At 41.8% G+C, this 16,359-nt stretch overlaps 1 protein-coding gene and 1 pseudogene across 4 annotated transcripts in view; one reads left to right on the top strand and one right to left on the bottom strand.

Moving 5' to 3' along the window:
* Positions 1–253: 253 nt before the first annotated feature.
* LOC110293362 lies at positions 254–1,936 on the bottom strand (annotated as a pseudogene).
* Positions 1,937–15,785: 13,849 nt separating this feature from the next.
* Positions 15,786–16,359, top strand: part of LOC110292766 (cytochrome P450 2J3-like) — a 50,538-nt gene continuing 49,964 nt past the window's right edge. For 2 of the 4 annotated variants that reach the window (XM_021160321.1, XM_021160320.1), the window contains exon 1: positions 15,786–16,066. In XM_021160321.1, the coding sequence (XP_021015980.1) occupies positions 15,857–16,066 (210 nt within the window). In that variant the 5' untranslated portion in view covers positions 15,786–15,856. The remainder of the gene's footprint in view (positions 16,067–16,359) is intronic. The other 2 variants (XM_021160319.1, XM_021160318.1) reach the window with 2 other exon arrangements.

Genomic DNA, 16,359 nt, shown 5'->3' with positions numbered 1-16,359 from the left:
ACCAATCCCTCTGGCAGCTCGAGGGATACCAGAGGAAGGAAAACAGCCATGTAGGCTTGGCAAAATTATTAACTGAGCTATTCTATCCCCTTGTGAAATAGAAAAGACACCCTGAGGACAGGAACAGAGAACTTGAAGTTCCCCTTCATAATCTTGATTTACAACTCCAGGGTGAACAATAAGGCCTTGTAAGGTAAGNGAGGCCCGGCCCAGTATTAGGCCGACACTTCTGGATGGCAGAGGCCCTTTGTAGTCAGTAGGAACCAGCTGCATCCCCATTTGGGGCACCAGCATGAATCGGGTGGTGGCACGGAGGTCCAATCCAGCTGATCCTTCTGTTGCCCTGCAGACTGTGGGGTCCACCTTTTGCCTGCCAGATCCCATATGTTTTGGGGCCCTGAGACCTGGGGCCCTGATACCCGTTTTTTGGAATGGCCTCATTCTCTTCTGCTTGAGGAAATCCTGGCTGCAGGGGCCTGCCTCAAATGTCCTTGACTGAGCGACAATCTCTGGCCCAATGATACCCTTTCCCACACTTAGTACACAGTCCTGGTGCTCTCCTTTTGACAAGGGCTCTACAGCCCTTTGTTAAGTGTCCTGGTTTGCCACAATTATAGCAGAGTTTGAGCTCAGCCATGTCAGGGCACTTCTGCCCTTGTAGAATGGCAGCTGCCAAACTGGCATTAGTGAGTGGCCCTCCAAGCCCACGGCAAACCTTCAACCAGTCCTGCAATCCCTTGCTCTTTCTGAGTGTAATATCTGCCCTGCATTCCTGCGTAGCCTGTTCATAGACCAACTGTTCAATTAAAGGCATAGCTGCCTCTGGGTCTCCAAAAATTCTCCCTGCTGCTTCTGTCATTCTAACCACAAAGTCTGAGAAAACTCCTGGGTGCCCTGAGTAATCTTTATCAAATGTCCACTTGCCTCTCCCTTCCTAGAGAGTGCCTTCCATGCCTTAATGGTGGCAGCTGAGAACTGGACGTATGCTCCCCAATGGTAATTTGTCTGGTTAGTAGCATGTTGTCCCTGACCTGTAAGCAACTCAAAAGTCCATGTTCTTTGGTCCCCTTCAATGGCGGCATTGGCCTTTGCCTGTGCTTGGCAGGAGTCTTGCCACAAAGCTTTCCATTCTAGATACATTCCCATATTAGGGGCTGCAGCTTTCACTACAGTCATCCAATCCCTGGGAGTAGCAGGCCTTTCGACTTGTGCTATAGTAAAATTGGCGTTGACTCCATAGTTATGGACTGACTCAGCAAGTTCTTTAATCTGTATATACTCCACCGGAGCGTGAACTCGTCCACCATCGGCGCCTTCAAAATCCGGAAACACTTGCTGCACTTTTCTCTGTTCCTCTTTTGGAATGAATGAGTCTGAATGATACCTCTGCACATAGGGCAGAGGTGCACTAGGACCCAAAGGTCGAGGGCGGAGACCACGCAGCGAACTGACAGTTGTCTCTAGCTGTTTTTGTCTTATTCTGTGACTGATTAGCTCGTCTTTCATCTGGCTGGTATCTTTCTCCCTCATAGCGAGCCACTTCTTCCTCTAAGTCTGTTTCCTCAGAGGGGCTAATTTCCTCATCCGATTCTGAGCTACTAACAGCTAGTGCCTTGAACTCGTCTAATGGCAGATAGAAGCTCCTTCCCTTAGGTGCCTCCCCAGCTCGATCTCTCTTCGTCTCTCCCTTTCCATCCCTTTTTCTAAACTCTCCCAGGGCATTCTTTCCCTTATTTCTCTTTTCCTCAGGCTCAAGGCCCATGGAAAGGCTTTTATTCTTAGGTGCACCTTGTTTCCTCTGAACTCTTAATCTCTCTCCCCGCTCTGTCTCTGATAGACTGTCTTGGACCTCCTCCAGGACCCTCTGCCCCGCCTCAACCATTTGCTGACAATCCTCGTCTTTTAAGCANGATCTTACCAGCTTCCACAACGGCATGGTCCCTGCTTTAAGTTTGCCATTCTGCTGTTCCCTAACTAGATCTCCTTTCAGTTTCTCCCAAGAGGCGATAGTTAATGACCCTGAGTATGCAGGCACTACGAGATCTATCTCTTTAACAAAGCCCTCTACAGTCTTAGTGGCGAATTTTAGGCCACACTGCCTCAAGACCGACTGTAAGGCAGTCACCACGGAGTGGAAGATTCCCATACTGCTCGCTGCCCTTTTATCTAACCATGCCTGACTGCGACTGAGAACCAGTCAGCAGTTCCAGCGGTGGAAGCAGTACGCAATCAAAAGAAAAAGAACGAGCCCCGTGAAAACATACAAAAGGGCCTCTAACTCTGGAGAAATTTCAAGACTGAACATACCCTACAGAGCCTTACGTGCCCCGCAGTTCTGAACCCGCCCTGCGAACGGAGGGTCTCCCTTGCGCTGGTGATGGTATGAAGTTCCCGGGTTCTCGGCGCCACTTGTTTTGAACTATTGTTCTCGCCAGCAAGAACACACTCGGACGACCAGATTCTTCTGCAGCAAAAGCTTTATTGCTTCTTCAGGAGGGAAGACCCAGAACCCAGAAAATGGTGCTGCTTATATAGCCCTCAGTGTGGCGTGTCAGCACCTGATTTGTTGCTTGCCCATCACCTCATTACTACACCCCAATATGGGCAGTGACTTGGTGTGAATTCACTCTCGCACCTGCGCACAAGGCTTGTTTACTAGTTAGGCACAGCAGAAGCCAGCACCATCTTGTAATGGCGATTGCTCACAGCCCTCCACACCCTGTAATTCTTTCAGATAGAAACAATTATGGGTCAGAAGTGTGACTGGGATGACGGGCCCAAAGTGGGATCCAGTTCATGGGGAGGTCGCAAGGCCTGACACTATTACTGAGGCTATGGAGTGCTCACAAAAAAGGATATATCATGACTGCCCTCTGAAAGACCCAACAAGCAGCTGAAAGAGTCAGATGCAGATATTTGCACCCAATCAATGGACAGAAGCAGCTGACCCCTGTTGTTGACTTAGGGAAGGCTGAAAGAAGCTGAGAAAAAGGTTGATCCTGTGGGAGGACCAGCAGTCTTAATTATTCTGTACCCCTGAAATCTTTCAAACTCTGGACCACCAGACAGAGAGCATACACCAGCTGATATGAGGCCCCCAACACACATACAGTAGAAGATTTTCAAGTCTGTGCATTCAGAGATGATGCACCTTACCCTCAAGAGACTGGAGGCCCCAGGGAGTTGAGGTCAGGTGGGGTTGGGGATGAGGATATCCATGTGGAGATGGGGTGGGGTGGGGAGAAGGTGTGGGATGTGGAACTATCAGACTGTAGATGGGAAGGGGCAGGAAATGGAATATGGAGTGTAGAAAATGAATTACAAACAACATTAAATTAAAAAAATAAAGTTAGTACATCATTCTCCTAGCTACTTGGAGGATTGAAGATAACAATGCCTACTTGACTTACATAAATTTTAAATTTTTGTAAGAAATTATTTTAACCTTAGTAGTCTGTCACCTTTCTGTTCTTACATGAAAATAGATACCAAAAACTGCAGTCTGCTGTACTAGAAAACCACAACAGCTGTTCCCAATTACCCATGAAGAACAGGATGTATAAACTGAAAAGGAAATGGACTTTTTTTTTCTTTGAGTTTAGTTTCTGTTTTAAGGAAGCAGGGGTTGGGACTAATTCTCTGGGACCCACAGAATTTATATAAATTTAAGACTTTCTAAAAAAAAGTTATTAACAATTTCAAATCCTGAATGATGTAATTTTAGTAAATAAAAGTCTGGGTTCAGAGTTTGCCTCCAGGGAGTGTTCTGACCCTGGGACTCAGGTGAGATCCCCATTTTCCCTTCAGTGTCTTTCTGAGGCAGGTCTGCACAGGACAGTGATGTGTCTCTCTGAGGTGGGTCCCCACAGGGGATTGCAGGCCACAGAAGCAACAGAGCTTCTTGGACGCAGTCCCTACTGGGCCTTCATCCTCAGCCAGGAGGTAGAGCTAATCCTTAGTCCTCTGTGTTCCTCAGAAAATTGGAAATAATACTACTGGAAGATCCAGCAATATCTCTCCTGGGCATATACCCAAAAGATGTTCCAACTGGGAATAAGTGCACATGCTCCACTATGTTCATAGTAGCCTTATTTATAATAGCCAGAAGCTGGAAAGAACCCAGACGCCCCTCAACAGAGGAATGGATACAGAAAATGTGGTACAACACCATGGTGTATTACTCAGCTACTTAAAACAATGAATTTATGAAATTCTTAGGCAAATGGGTGGATCTGGAGGATATCATCCTGAGTGAGGTAACCCAATCACAAAAGAACACACATGATATGCACTCACTGACAAATGGATATTAGCCCAGAAACCCAGAATACCCAAGATACGATTTGAAAAACAGATGAAACTCAAGAAGAAGGGAGACCAATGTGTGGATACTTAGATCCTTCTTAGAAGAGAGAACAAAATACCCATGGAATGAGTTACAGAGACAAATTTATGAGCAGAGACTGTCCCACCTGGGGATCCATCCCATAAACAACCACCAAACTCAGACACTATTGCAGATGCCAACAAGTGTTTGCTGACAGGATCCTGATATAGCTGTCTTCTGTGAGGCTCTGCCAGTACCTGGCAAATACAGAAGTGGATGATCACAGTCATCCATTGGACAGAGCACAAGGTCCCCAATGAAGGAGCTAGAGAAAGTACCCATGGAGCTGAAGGGGTTTACAGCCCCATAGGAGGAACAACAATATGAACTAACCAGTACCCCCAGAGTTCCCTGGGACTAAATCACCAAAGAAAACACATGGTGGGACTCATGTCTCTAGCTGCATATGTAGCAGAGGATGGCCTAGTCGGCCATCAATGGGAGGAGAGGCCCTTTGTCTTGCAAAGATACTATACCCCAGTATAGGGGAATGCCAGGGCCAGGAAGCAGGAGTGGATGGGTTGGGGAGCAAGGGGAGGGTGGGAGGCAATTTTTGGAGAGGAAACTAGGAAAGGGGATAGCAAATATGTAAATAAATGTAAATAAAGAAAATATCTAATTAAAAAAGTCTGAGTACAGACTTTCTGATCAGAAGAAGGGAAGAGAACGAAAAGAAAGAAGGAAAAAGACTGGGAAGAAGGAAGAAAGGAAAAGAAGGAAGAATAATGAGAATCCTCCAAGAAAGAGAGAGCACTTGAACTAAAAATGCATCCACTACTGACTCTGACTCATTATTGAGTCAGCACCGCTCACATCTGCGCCCTTTTTCAGGACTCACCTCACACTGAGGCTGGACCTCAGCAGTGGAAGCCAGTGAGTCTAGTGAGTCTGGTAAATGTATAGATTCCAAATCTTTTTACCTATTCATCCCAGGATGTTAAGTTCCACAAAGAAGTAAGAAAAAAAAAACTGACTAGATGCACCTAGAGGTTAAATCTGGTCCAAGTAAAGGGAATTAGTCTTGAATCTATTACATTCCAAACTCTCTGGAAAGTACTGACCTTCTAATTGGTCAATCAGTCTTTGCAGATATAGCATCACTTTTTAGGAGTTTCTGTTCACAGTGCACATATTAAGAAGTTAAATGACAGGTTAATGTGAATACCATCCTCACATTGCTGGTGTCTGTCTCTATATGGTGTCCAAAGATGAAATTATACTCTTTCCTTGGTCTGAATTGTCCAATATACTCTTAGGCCTAATTTTCCTGATATTATTTTAATATTCCTATGCCCCCACACACACAGTACTAATTCACCTCAATAAATTCATAGGCTAATATTCCTTCTACAGATAAAACATTTGGGTAGTGACAGACAGATGGTGCTATTCATGTGTCCACTTAAGTCCAAACTCATCCTCCATCTTCAATATAGAGTCAAAAACTACTTGTAAAATGAAGTCTTCCTAGACAACAACAACAACACACCATTTCTTTTTATTATTAGATATTTTCTCTATTTACATTTCAAATGTTATCTCCTTTCCTGGTTTCCCCTCCCCCTGCTCACCAACCTACCCACTCCAGCTTCCTGGTCCTGGCATTCCCCTACACTAGGGCATGGAGCCTTCACAGGACCAAGGTCCTCTCCTCCTATTGATGTCCAACAAGGCCATCCTCTGCTACATATTCAACTGGAGCAATGGGTCCCTCCATGTGTATACTCTTTGGTTGTTGGTTTGGTACCCCTGGGAGCTCTGGGGGTACTGGTTGTTTCATATTGTTGTTCCTTCTATGGGGCTGCAAACCCCTTCAGCTCCATGGGTCCTTTCTCTAGCTCCTCCATACAACATTTCTTTATATGGTATAGAGTATGAGATCAGGGCATGATCTAATCATAACACACTAAATATAATAAATATAAAAATATTGGCACCAGAAAGCTCTTGGACTCAAGACCAATAGCATGTAGCAGGAATGAACAAGAAACTCTGGGAAGAAATTCACTGTGACTCCTAATGAAAATTTCCACTCATAAAATGTCTTATTTTTTTCTAAGCACATTAAATATGCTCTAAAAAATAAGTTTATTTCTCTTTCAAGAATTATACAAAGATTTTGTAAATGCAATTTTAATCATCATTCCTCACTTATTATGGACACTATAGTACTTCTCTCCTCTTCTCTTCTGCCTTGTCAATATGTGAATCTTCTCAACACCTCTCTCCTACAAACAGACTTAGAGCAACCATGCGGCAGTGAACATTTAAAATAAGGCAATACTTTGAAGGTTTTGGAATTAAGAAGGCAACACATCTAGCTCAAAACAGATGGGTTACTTGAACAAGGCAGATTTCTAGGATATCACAGACATGAGAAAAAGATGGCCTGGTAACTAAGAAACAAAGATAGCTTCAAAATAGGAGATGCTTCTTAGTAAGGGCAAGATAGTCTGGAGGCTGTCTCCTGATATTTAGTCATTGTCCCCTTGGGTTTATTCAAGCCTACAGGGTCAATTTATGAGCTGAGCACCAAAATAGAAAGATGAAGAATCTTATAATGGCATGCACATAGAGTCTCATGAGTTTGTTGCAGAATCAAGAACATTGCAGTGTCTTCTGGAAATAAGACTTTAGCCACTAGTCCCAGACTTTCACAGACTTCCTCCAAAATTCAGCTTTGATTCTCCATGTATCCATGGATCTTGGCATTCCAGAGATTCTACAAAACATATGGAAGTCTCTCAACTGGTGAAAAGATCCATGCCCCTACCCTATACCTACCCTTCTCTATACATGGTTTGGGAGATGAAAAATCCCTTTTGACATTTAAGATACTTCTCTGAGCCTTAAACAAGAGAGCCAGGATCCTCCCTGACTCATATAATCATTAGAAGCTGGATGACCTCTCAGATACATGAGAATCAATGTTTACTCTAGAGGGTTTTTCAGATGGTAGGTACTGCACAGAGAGGCTAAGATTAACTACACAAAATTCAGTAAGGTCAATCAATGAAACAGGTTATTAAAGTCATTGTCACTAATGAGGCAGGACAAGATCTATGGAACAATTTAGTTCTCTGTCAACAAGAGGAATTAGTCCAAAAGTTTTCTCTTTCCATTGCTCATGAGTGGAGAATGAATAAGAGAAAATCTTCAAAGGATGCTATGGAGTTGAAGACAAAGTGTTATTGAACTTGTGTGTCACTACCTGTGCTCCAAGTCAGGCCTAAACAATCTTCTTAAATAAGCCAATAAAAAGAGCTAAATTAAATGTGGGAAACAGAAAAAGGGGTATGTATTCCATGGGGGCCATATTAGGAAAAAGGACAAAGAGATCCAGAAACCATCGTAAGTCACCCTCGGGGTCCTATAATAAGATTAAAGTTTCACTAGAGAGCCAAGGATATGCACATAAAGACAGTCCCAGTCAGGGTGTGGTCACTGAACCATCTTGTCTATACTTTAGTCTCACCCTGTAAAATGATCAGACAAGTTGTTAGAATTGTGTGAAATCTCTTTCTTTTTTATTAGATATTTTCTTTATTTACATTTCAAATGTTATCCCCTTTCCTAGATTCCCCTCCAAAACTCCCCTACTCCTTCCCCCCTCCCCCTGCTCCCCAACCCACCCACTCCCATTCTTAGTCCTGGCATTCCCCTATACTGGGGCATAGATCCTTCACCGGACCAAGGGCCTCTTCTCCCATTGATGACCAACTAGACCACCCTCTGCTACAAATATAGCTAGAGCCAAAAATTCCACAGTGTGTTTTCTTTGATTGGTGGTATAGTTTGAAATCTCTTTCTAAGAGACAAATTTCTCCTCTAGCTAGGGCCTTTTCCTTCTCCCAGCATGAAATTGCTGGGGCAACTCCCCATTTGTTTGGGCTCCACTGTTTCCATAATCTGAAAGTCACATGAGAGACACAATTCATTTATATCAAGTCTATTATAGAAGAAAATAGAGAAGATGTTCCAATATATGTTCCACGTAGAGAGGTTACAAGATATCCCTAGACTATATCAATTTGATCCAAACCTTAAAAAAAGAAATGCATGCTATTTTCCTGCACTGGAGCCTGGCCTAACATCAGACTGGAGGATAAACAGTGCCCTCTAATGGAAAATATTAACCATAGTATTATTTCCCTGTAACAGAACAGACACTCACTAATCAAGGTTTTCAGATTGTGTGTCTCTACCTCCACATAGGCTGACTGTGGGTATAGACTTTTGAAAGTAGGTCCTCAGCTACAAGCTAGTCAAAGATGATCTCAAGTTAGACATGTGTAAAAACAAATACTTCTATCAATTTGTTCTTCCTTTATCATGGGTGACAACTACCACATACTCTTGACCCTATAACATTTAAAAATCATCAGAAGGTGATCCTGCAAGATCAAGTGTTCTTCCTCTACAAACACTCTTAAAATAAATGATTTCTGCCTCTTGTCAACCCCCGTTACCAGTGCATACCAGGCATATGCAAAAATTCATCTGGACAAACCAGTATTGGTTATAGAAGAACAAATGAACAAGGAATGGCTATTAATGAATCTAAAGAAAGTGTGAAATAAATTATCATTGATCTCCGGATTTGCAAAATTCTACCCTTTCCATAGCCATTGACAGTTTTATCAGATGATCAGCCTTGTAGACAGTTCATTGTATGGTATAGTTCACCTATGCTCTGTAATTAAGCCCAATAAACACACTGATTTGACAAGTTGGGAATTGACAGAGCAGTACTTTGTACTTTAATTAGTGTCCTGTCTGAGATAAAAGAGAATTTGTCTATATCTTTCCAGGACTACTTAATGTAATACCTTAGTAAATTGTACTTCAATTAAAAATGGTGATGCTGTTGTTATCTTCATTACACGCTGACTTTTAATCCCCTGAGTATGTGTGCAAGGGTGAAATAGCTAGATTACATGAAAGTTCTATTTTTATTTTTTTAAAGGATCTTTTCTATTTATACCCATATAGAGTGAAATAATTACTGGCATTCATTATCACCAACAATACGTAAAGGTTCTATAACTGTGGTGACAAGAATAAAGATCATCAAAGGAAACAATTGTGCTCCCATCATTAGCTTGGTTATTTAACTACTGAAAGAGTTGTCTTTAAGAAATTGGCATTTCCATAGAAAAGTCATGCTTGGAGAAATAGGAGGAAAAACTGGTGTGGCCAAAAGAGGAACTTAAAGTCTGACAACTTATCAAACCACCGTGTAGGAAAGACGAGACCCCAGACAGTTATATGTAATGACAAGGGGTTCTGCTCTAGCAGACCTTCTCATGAATAATGCAATACCACAACCCCCCTATTACCTGGGCCCTGATAAATTCTTGTATGAGTGTAACTTTTAAGTATCTGTGTAGAATCTCCATTTGTCAAAAGAAATCACCAACTTGTTTCTAATATGCCATGTAGCCTGCTATACCTGGCTGTACTGAAGATCTCTGTCTCAGTGGGATTCCCTAACTCTTTCATGGTAAACCCACCTATTAGCTAGGCCAATGTGTATGGGTGAGACTGGCTACTGCCTCAAGTAAACCCTCTGCAGACCAGCCCTGAGCTGCTCCGGTCGTCCTCTGTAATGCTTAATTAGTTACTAAATCCAGCTCCATCCTTTGTAATGCTTAATTAGTTACTGAATAGGTAACTTTCTTACTGAATTCCAAGTTTATCAGCTTCAAGTATTTCCTGGGATGTTGGAACACTGGTGAAGGCTTAGCTATGTCAGAATTCAATCTTTAAAGGCACTTATAATAAAATAATACTAAAAGAGAGCATGTGAATCCATACACCAGACTAACACGGGAATAGGGTATGAGTATACGGGTTATGAGAATGCCAAAGTTCCAGGAGGTGAGTTTCTGTGAAACTCTTTGCCTCATGAGTGCTCCCAGGCCTCTCTGCCTGCCAAGCAAACTTCACTAGAGTGTGCATAGCAACCAGGGGAGAAATTTACCTTCCCAAGAGGGAATCTTGTCTCCTGGAAAAAGATTCACAACATGTTATTTGAACTTACTGAGAGATTTGGATCTGAGATTAAGGTAGGTGTAACCACATCTTGGTCAGACACATTAAACATTAGCTTCATTTCAGGACCTCAATAATAGCTGTAGGGGATGAGTCAGCTACATCTCTTAGTTTCTCTTCTTATATTTATTTCTTTTTTCTCTTTATTGGATATTTTATTTATTTGCATTTCAAATGTTATTCCCTCCAGAAGCCCCCTATCCCTTCTCCTCTCCCCCTGCTTTATGCAGGTGCTTCCCCACTCACCCACCCACCCCTGCCTCCATGCTCTGGTGTTCCCCTACACTGGGTCATCAAGTCTTTCCAGGATCAAGGGCCTCTCCTTCCACTGATGTCCAATAAGGCCATCCTCTGATACATATGCAGCCAGAGCCATGGGTCCCTCCATGTGTTTTCTTTGGTTGGTGGTTAAGTTCCTGGGAGCTCTGGGGGGGTTTGATTGGTTGATATTGTTGTTCTTCCTATGGACTGCAAACCCCTTCAACTCCTTCAGTCCTTTCCGTAACTCCTCCATTGGGGACCCCGTGCTCAGTCCAATGTTTGACTTTGAGCCTCCAATTCGGTATTTGTCAGGCTATGGCATAACCTCTTAGGAGACAGCTATATCAGGCTTCTGTCAGCAAGCACTTCTTGGCATCCACAATAGTGTGTAGGTTTTGGTGTCTGTATATGGGAGGGATCCCAGGTAGGGCAGTCTCTGAAATGACCTTTCCTTCAGTCTCTGCTCCACACTTTGTCTCCGTATTTCCTCCTGTGATTATTTTGTTCCCCCTTCTAAGAAGAACCGAAGCACCCACACTTTGGTCTCCTTTCTTCTTGAGCTTCACGTGGTCTGTGAATTGTATCTAGGGTATTTCAAGCTTTTGGGTTAATATCCACTTATCAGTGAGTGCGTACCTTGTGTGTTCTTTTGTGACTGGGCTGACTCACTCAGGATTATATTTTCTAATTCCATCCATTTGTCTAAGAATTTCATGAATTCATTGTTTTGAATAGCTGAGTAGTACTCCATTGTGTAACCACATTTTCTGTATCCATTCCTCTGTTGAAGGACATCTGGGTTCTTTCCAGCTTCTGGCTATTATAAATAAGGCTGCTATGCACATAGTGGAGCATGTGTCCTTATTACATGTTGGATCATCTTTTGGGTATATGCCCAGGAGTGGTATTGCTGGGTTCTCAGGCAGTACTATGTCTAATTTTATGAGGAACCACAAGACTGATTTCCACAATGGCTATACAGGCTTAACTGTCCCACAGCCCTCCTCTTCTTATTTTAACCACATTAAATAAATCTCCTATGTTCTGTTTTACTTTTATTAATTGGCTGATTTAACTGGCTTATCCAGGAGAGATGGCCAATGGTTTCATGCTGAGGACATGCTATCATTTTTCTGTGACAGCATGGATTTATTTCTGGGTCTTCTATGTACTACACATATGCTTTTGTGCCAATACCCTACTTATTTTGTTACTATGACTTAATAGTGCAATTGTACTATGATACCTTCAGCAAGTTTTCTTCTGTTCAGGATTGGTTTGACTTACTAAAGCCTTCTGCGCTTCTATAGGACTTTATGATTTTGTGTGTGTGTGTGTGTGTGTGTGTGTACGTGTGTATGTGTGTGTGTGTGTGTGTAATGTTCAAGATCACACAGATTGATTTTGAAAATTTGAAAATACTAATTACTCTAGTTCATGAACATGAAGTATCTTTCCATTGTTTAGTATTTTCTTTAATTTCTTTCTTCTTTGCTTTGAGGCACTGTTATTCCTGGGGACAGGTTGTATTGTTTCTAATGTTATTGTGGCTAGAATTATTTCTTTAACATTAGCACCAGCCTTTCTATATTGAAGCAATTATCATTTGGATACAAGCAATCCTTTAGGATTTTTTAGAATTATGCATTTTTAAAAAGAAAGGCAGAGGGAATGAGAGGCTGATTCTTATATGTTAATAGAGCACATTGTCTCCAATGCATTCACACACACACACACACATTTTATATCAGGTTTGGTAGGAATATGAATTTAACAAACAATATTTTCAAAGAAATGCAGAAATGAAGTGATAGAGTGTTGTTTGTTCAGAAACTGGGGAGGGGGGTTATTTTCACCCGTACTGTCTTAGAAATCAGGCTGAGTTTACAAAACCTAATCTCTGTAATTATCCATAGAAGTACCAAGATAGGAAAACAATATTTTCTGTGGTTACAGGAATGACAATCAAGATTTTCCTCAATGTGCTTGTTAATGAATGTTCCTATAAAGAAGGTTTCTCATTGAATCTTCTGCAAGGGTGATTTACTGATTAGAGCTGTAATGATTATGGAGATGTTGAAGTACTACAGGCCCAGGGCCAGATATACATTATCTTGGGCTATCTTTAGTACTCTAAATAGTCACTAATATTCTACCTTTATATATGATTTAAAGTGAAATTTTTGGAATGCATAAATTTAACTGACCATTGAATTGCACCAAACTAAAGGCTGAGGTTGTTATCAGATAGTAACAGCCTCTAGCAGCGATTTCTGAGATGTTCTTCAATGTATTTGAAGAGTCCCATGATTTGTGTTATATTTTTGTTGTGTTACTATAAAACTTCATGAAACTGTTATTACATTGGAACATGGAATTTAGCTTAAAGTGGATCTGTTACTTGGCCATTATTACTCATACTTATGCCCAGAATAAACTACATCCTGCTCTTTTGCAGTAAATTTTCTGTTTTCTGTCAACAGCAATGATGCCTAAATGTGGGAAAATCCCCAAAATAAACAACTTTTCATTGGAGGGGCCAGGTAATAATATGCATCCCCTCTATCCAAACTGCCAGTATTATCTCTTCAGGGATTTTGGTGAGAATGTTTTCTGTGGCTCACATCTTCCTTGATTTGGTCAACACTCAAAGAAATTTAACTATTTTCAGATTCATACCTCACCTAATATCCCCTGACCTTTTTGTTTCTTTACTTATCTCCAAGGAGAGCAAATTCCTTTTCCAAAGTGATGATACCTGTGGCTTAGTTTAAGATAAAAACAAAAGAAGATGACACATATTCCACTATATGCTTAAAAACCATAAAGGTTACTTTCCCACCAGGAAGCTCTCATCTCCATCTAGATATCTTAGCTTCTCTTTGAAGAGCTCTCTTTATCTTAAATATCATGTTTACACTTTCATTAAACCAATTTTTACTATATCAAAAGTCAAAAGTCTTATTGTGGCATAAGGTGGTTCTGGAAGAGTCTAGAGGAATTCTCCAGACTACTGTAGATGAAATGTGCAGAGTTACTATGCCTCTGTACCAACTATGGTTTCTAGGTGTTCATGCTAGAATTCATCTTGAAGCATTGTGGATAAGATTACCTGTTCATCACTCAGCTTATTCTCTTACTAAGTGTGGCTTGCAAGTTATCTTAGTTCCCACTTAGTGTTGGAAACTATCACTAGCACCAAATGTAGAAAGTCCCTAAACTCATCCAAACCCTATTCCTTTGTAGATAAAATAATACATCATTTTCTAGGGAACATCATCATAAAAGTTATTCTCCCAAGAGTCCTAAGTCACTGTCTAGCCTATTAGAAAGCATCCTGCGATACAGTGAAGGCTGCTTGAGAAAGCAGCACATTCAGGATTCAGATCCTATTGGGAATATTTGTATCTCCTAAATCATTCAAGGGACATTCTGTTCCTTACCTTTCCTTCATGTCTTCTCTGTTTTATGTAAAGTCAATTGCTTAGACAAAGGGAACTCTGCCAGCTTCCCACACCCATGATGTTCTGAGAAAGGAGTGGATGCCTATAGCTTTTAAGACCAAAATAGGTGAATGTACACTCAATAAATTTTAATTTCATGAGAGGCTAAAACCCCAGTTGTCTTTAGACATTATTCCAGATAGGCATTAGGATCTTTGCATGATAGAAACTTAGCATAATTTCCCCAAATTAATAGTGGATGGAATAATTTCTGATCTAGGGGACACTAGGGATGTCTAGAGCAAAACAGAGCTACGTAAGATTGGTGATGACCAGAAGCCAAGTAATTATGGTAAGATCATCATTATGTCATCCAGGGTAGGAGAGAGGTGAGATTGGTATGAGGCAGGAAGCTGCTAGCTGGCATGAGCATATGGATCTATTTATTTCCCCTTATTTCATTTAGATACAAAAGCAGGCATGAGAAATGGGGTTTCACTACAATTGAAAGAATAATTTTTTTAACCTAAAGTACTATTGAGAGTGGTAGATTTGTCTGTAGTGACATTTCATTCACAGATAGTTAGCTCTAAAAATAGAAAAGGATGTTGCCTTAATTCCACATAATAAGCTCAACCTTTGAATACTTTGCTCAGCCTTACTCATAGCATAAAGAGATAAGGATAGGTAAGATTTCTACATGTTTATTATACTGGGCACAACTAGACTGCACATAATTTTGTCTTGTCTGTCTATGGTAATTATTTCCACATGTTCTTTTTCTGTCCACAGAAAAAAAGTAAGTGACAGAACCTATGACCACTTCAATGTTTTATTTATTTGCATTGGATACAAAATCATATGTAATTAGGTGGTATATCCAATTAAAGTATGTGAATAAGTACATACTTATAAATGTGAGTGTTTGGGTTATTCATTAAATAGCTTGATAAATGCACACTGTCTATAAACATGGGTAGATTAAAGTTCTTAAAACCTAGTAAAATGGTATTTTAGAAATCCCTAAGTTTCCAAGTATTTTGGTTTGGGGACTTTTGTTTGTTTTTTCGTTGTTGTTTTAACACACATTTTCCAGTGGACTAACCCTCCACAACAGGCAACAGGCACACTGGTCTTTCTTTAAAGCTATCAAATTGTCTTTCCATCCTGCCTTTGTTCCAGGACGATTTACTTTAAGGGACTATGGGCTATTGGTGTCTCCAAGTGTTCCTTCTGGGTGATTCTAATCATAGGCAATGTCCACCAGCCAGGAAGAGATCATGCAAATACCTCCACTTAGTTTCTGTGAACCAGCTCTCTAGGAGAGGGAAATGACAAGGGGGGGGGGGCAGAAGGAGGGGGAGGGGGCGAGGGGTGCTGTGAGGGGGCATTGTCAGAAGTGGTGGCATGCCAAGGGATTGGGAAAAGTGTGAAGGGACAGGGCAGAGAGCACTGGGCTGTCTGATTAGAGGTTGGGTCCTGTGCTAACAGGAAGGAGTGGCTAAGACCTAAGTGGCTAAGAGAGGGAGGGGTGGGATGTTTGTGCCTCTAGGTCTCAGGCCTTAGAGGAAAATGGAAGGGCGTGGCTGGAGGCGGGGGAGGGGTGGAGTGGAATAGATTTAGCTGAGAGCCCTGCAAAGGTAAGATCCCTGAGCCTCAGCTCAAACCCTAATTCCCCTGGAAAGTCTGCTCAAGTGCTCAAGTGCCAGCCATGCTTGAAGCCGCAGGTTCCCTGGCAGCTGCCTTCTGGGCAGCTCTCCATCTCCGGACTCTGCTGCTAGCTGCTGTCACCTTCCTTTTTCTGGCTGACTACCTCAAAAGCCGGCACCCCAAGAACTACCCACCAAGGCCACCGCGCTTGCCCTTTGTGGGCAACTTGTTCCAGATGGACTTGACACAGTTTCATCTGGCAGTTCAGCAGGTAGGAAGGGCAGAGAGTGCTGGATTTGCCCTGATCTAATCCTGAGCAGCTGGAACTTCCAAAAACAGAGGCCATAGTGGGCAGGGCCCTGTGGTTCCTGTTTGTAATCACTAACCCCAGGCCAAAGAGTTAGTTTCTAAACATTCCCTTTTAAGAAATAGACTGAGGGCTAATATCCACTATCACTGAGTACATATTGTGTGAGTTCCTTTGTGATTGGGTTACCTCACTCAGGATGATGCCCTTCAGGTCCATCCATTTGCCTAGGAATTTCATAAATTCATTCTTTTTAA

Source organism: Mus caroli, chromosome 4 (genome assembly GCF_900094665.2).
Source record: "Mus caroli chromosome 4, CAROLI_EIJ_v1.1, whole genome shotgun sequence".
Lineage (NCBI taxonomy): Eukaryota > Metazoa > Chordata > Mammalia > Rodentia > Muridae > Mus > Mus caroli.
Note: the sequence above shows the minus strand (reverse complement) of the source record. Positions and strands in the feature narration are given on the sequence as shown.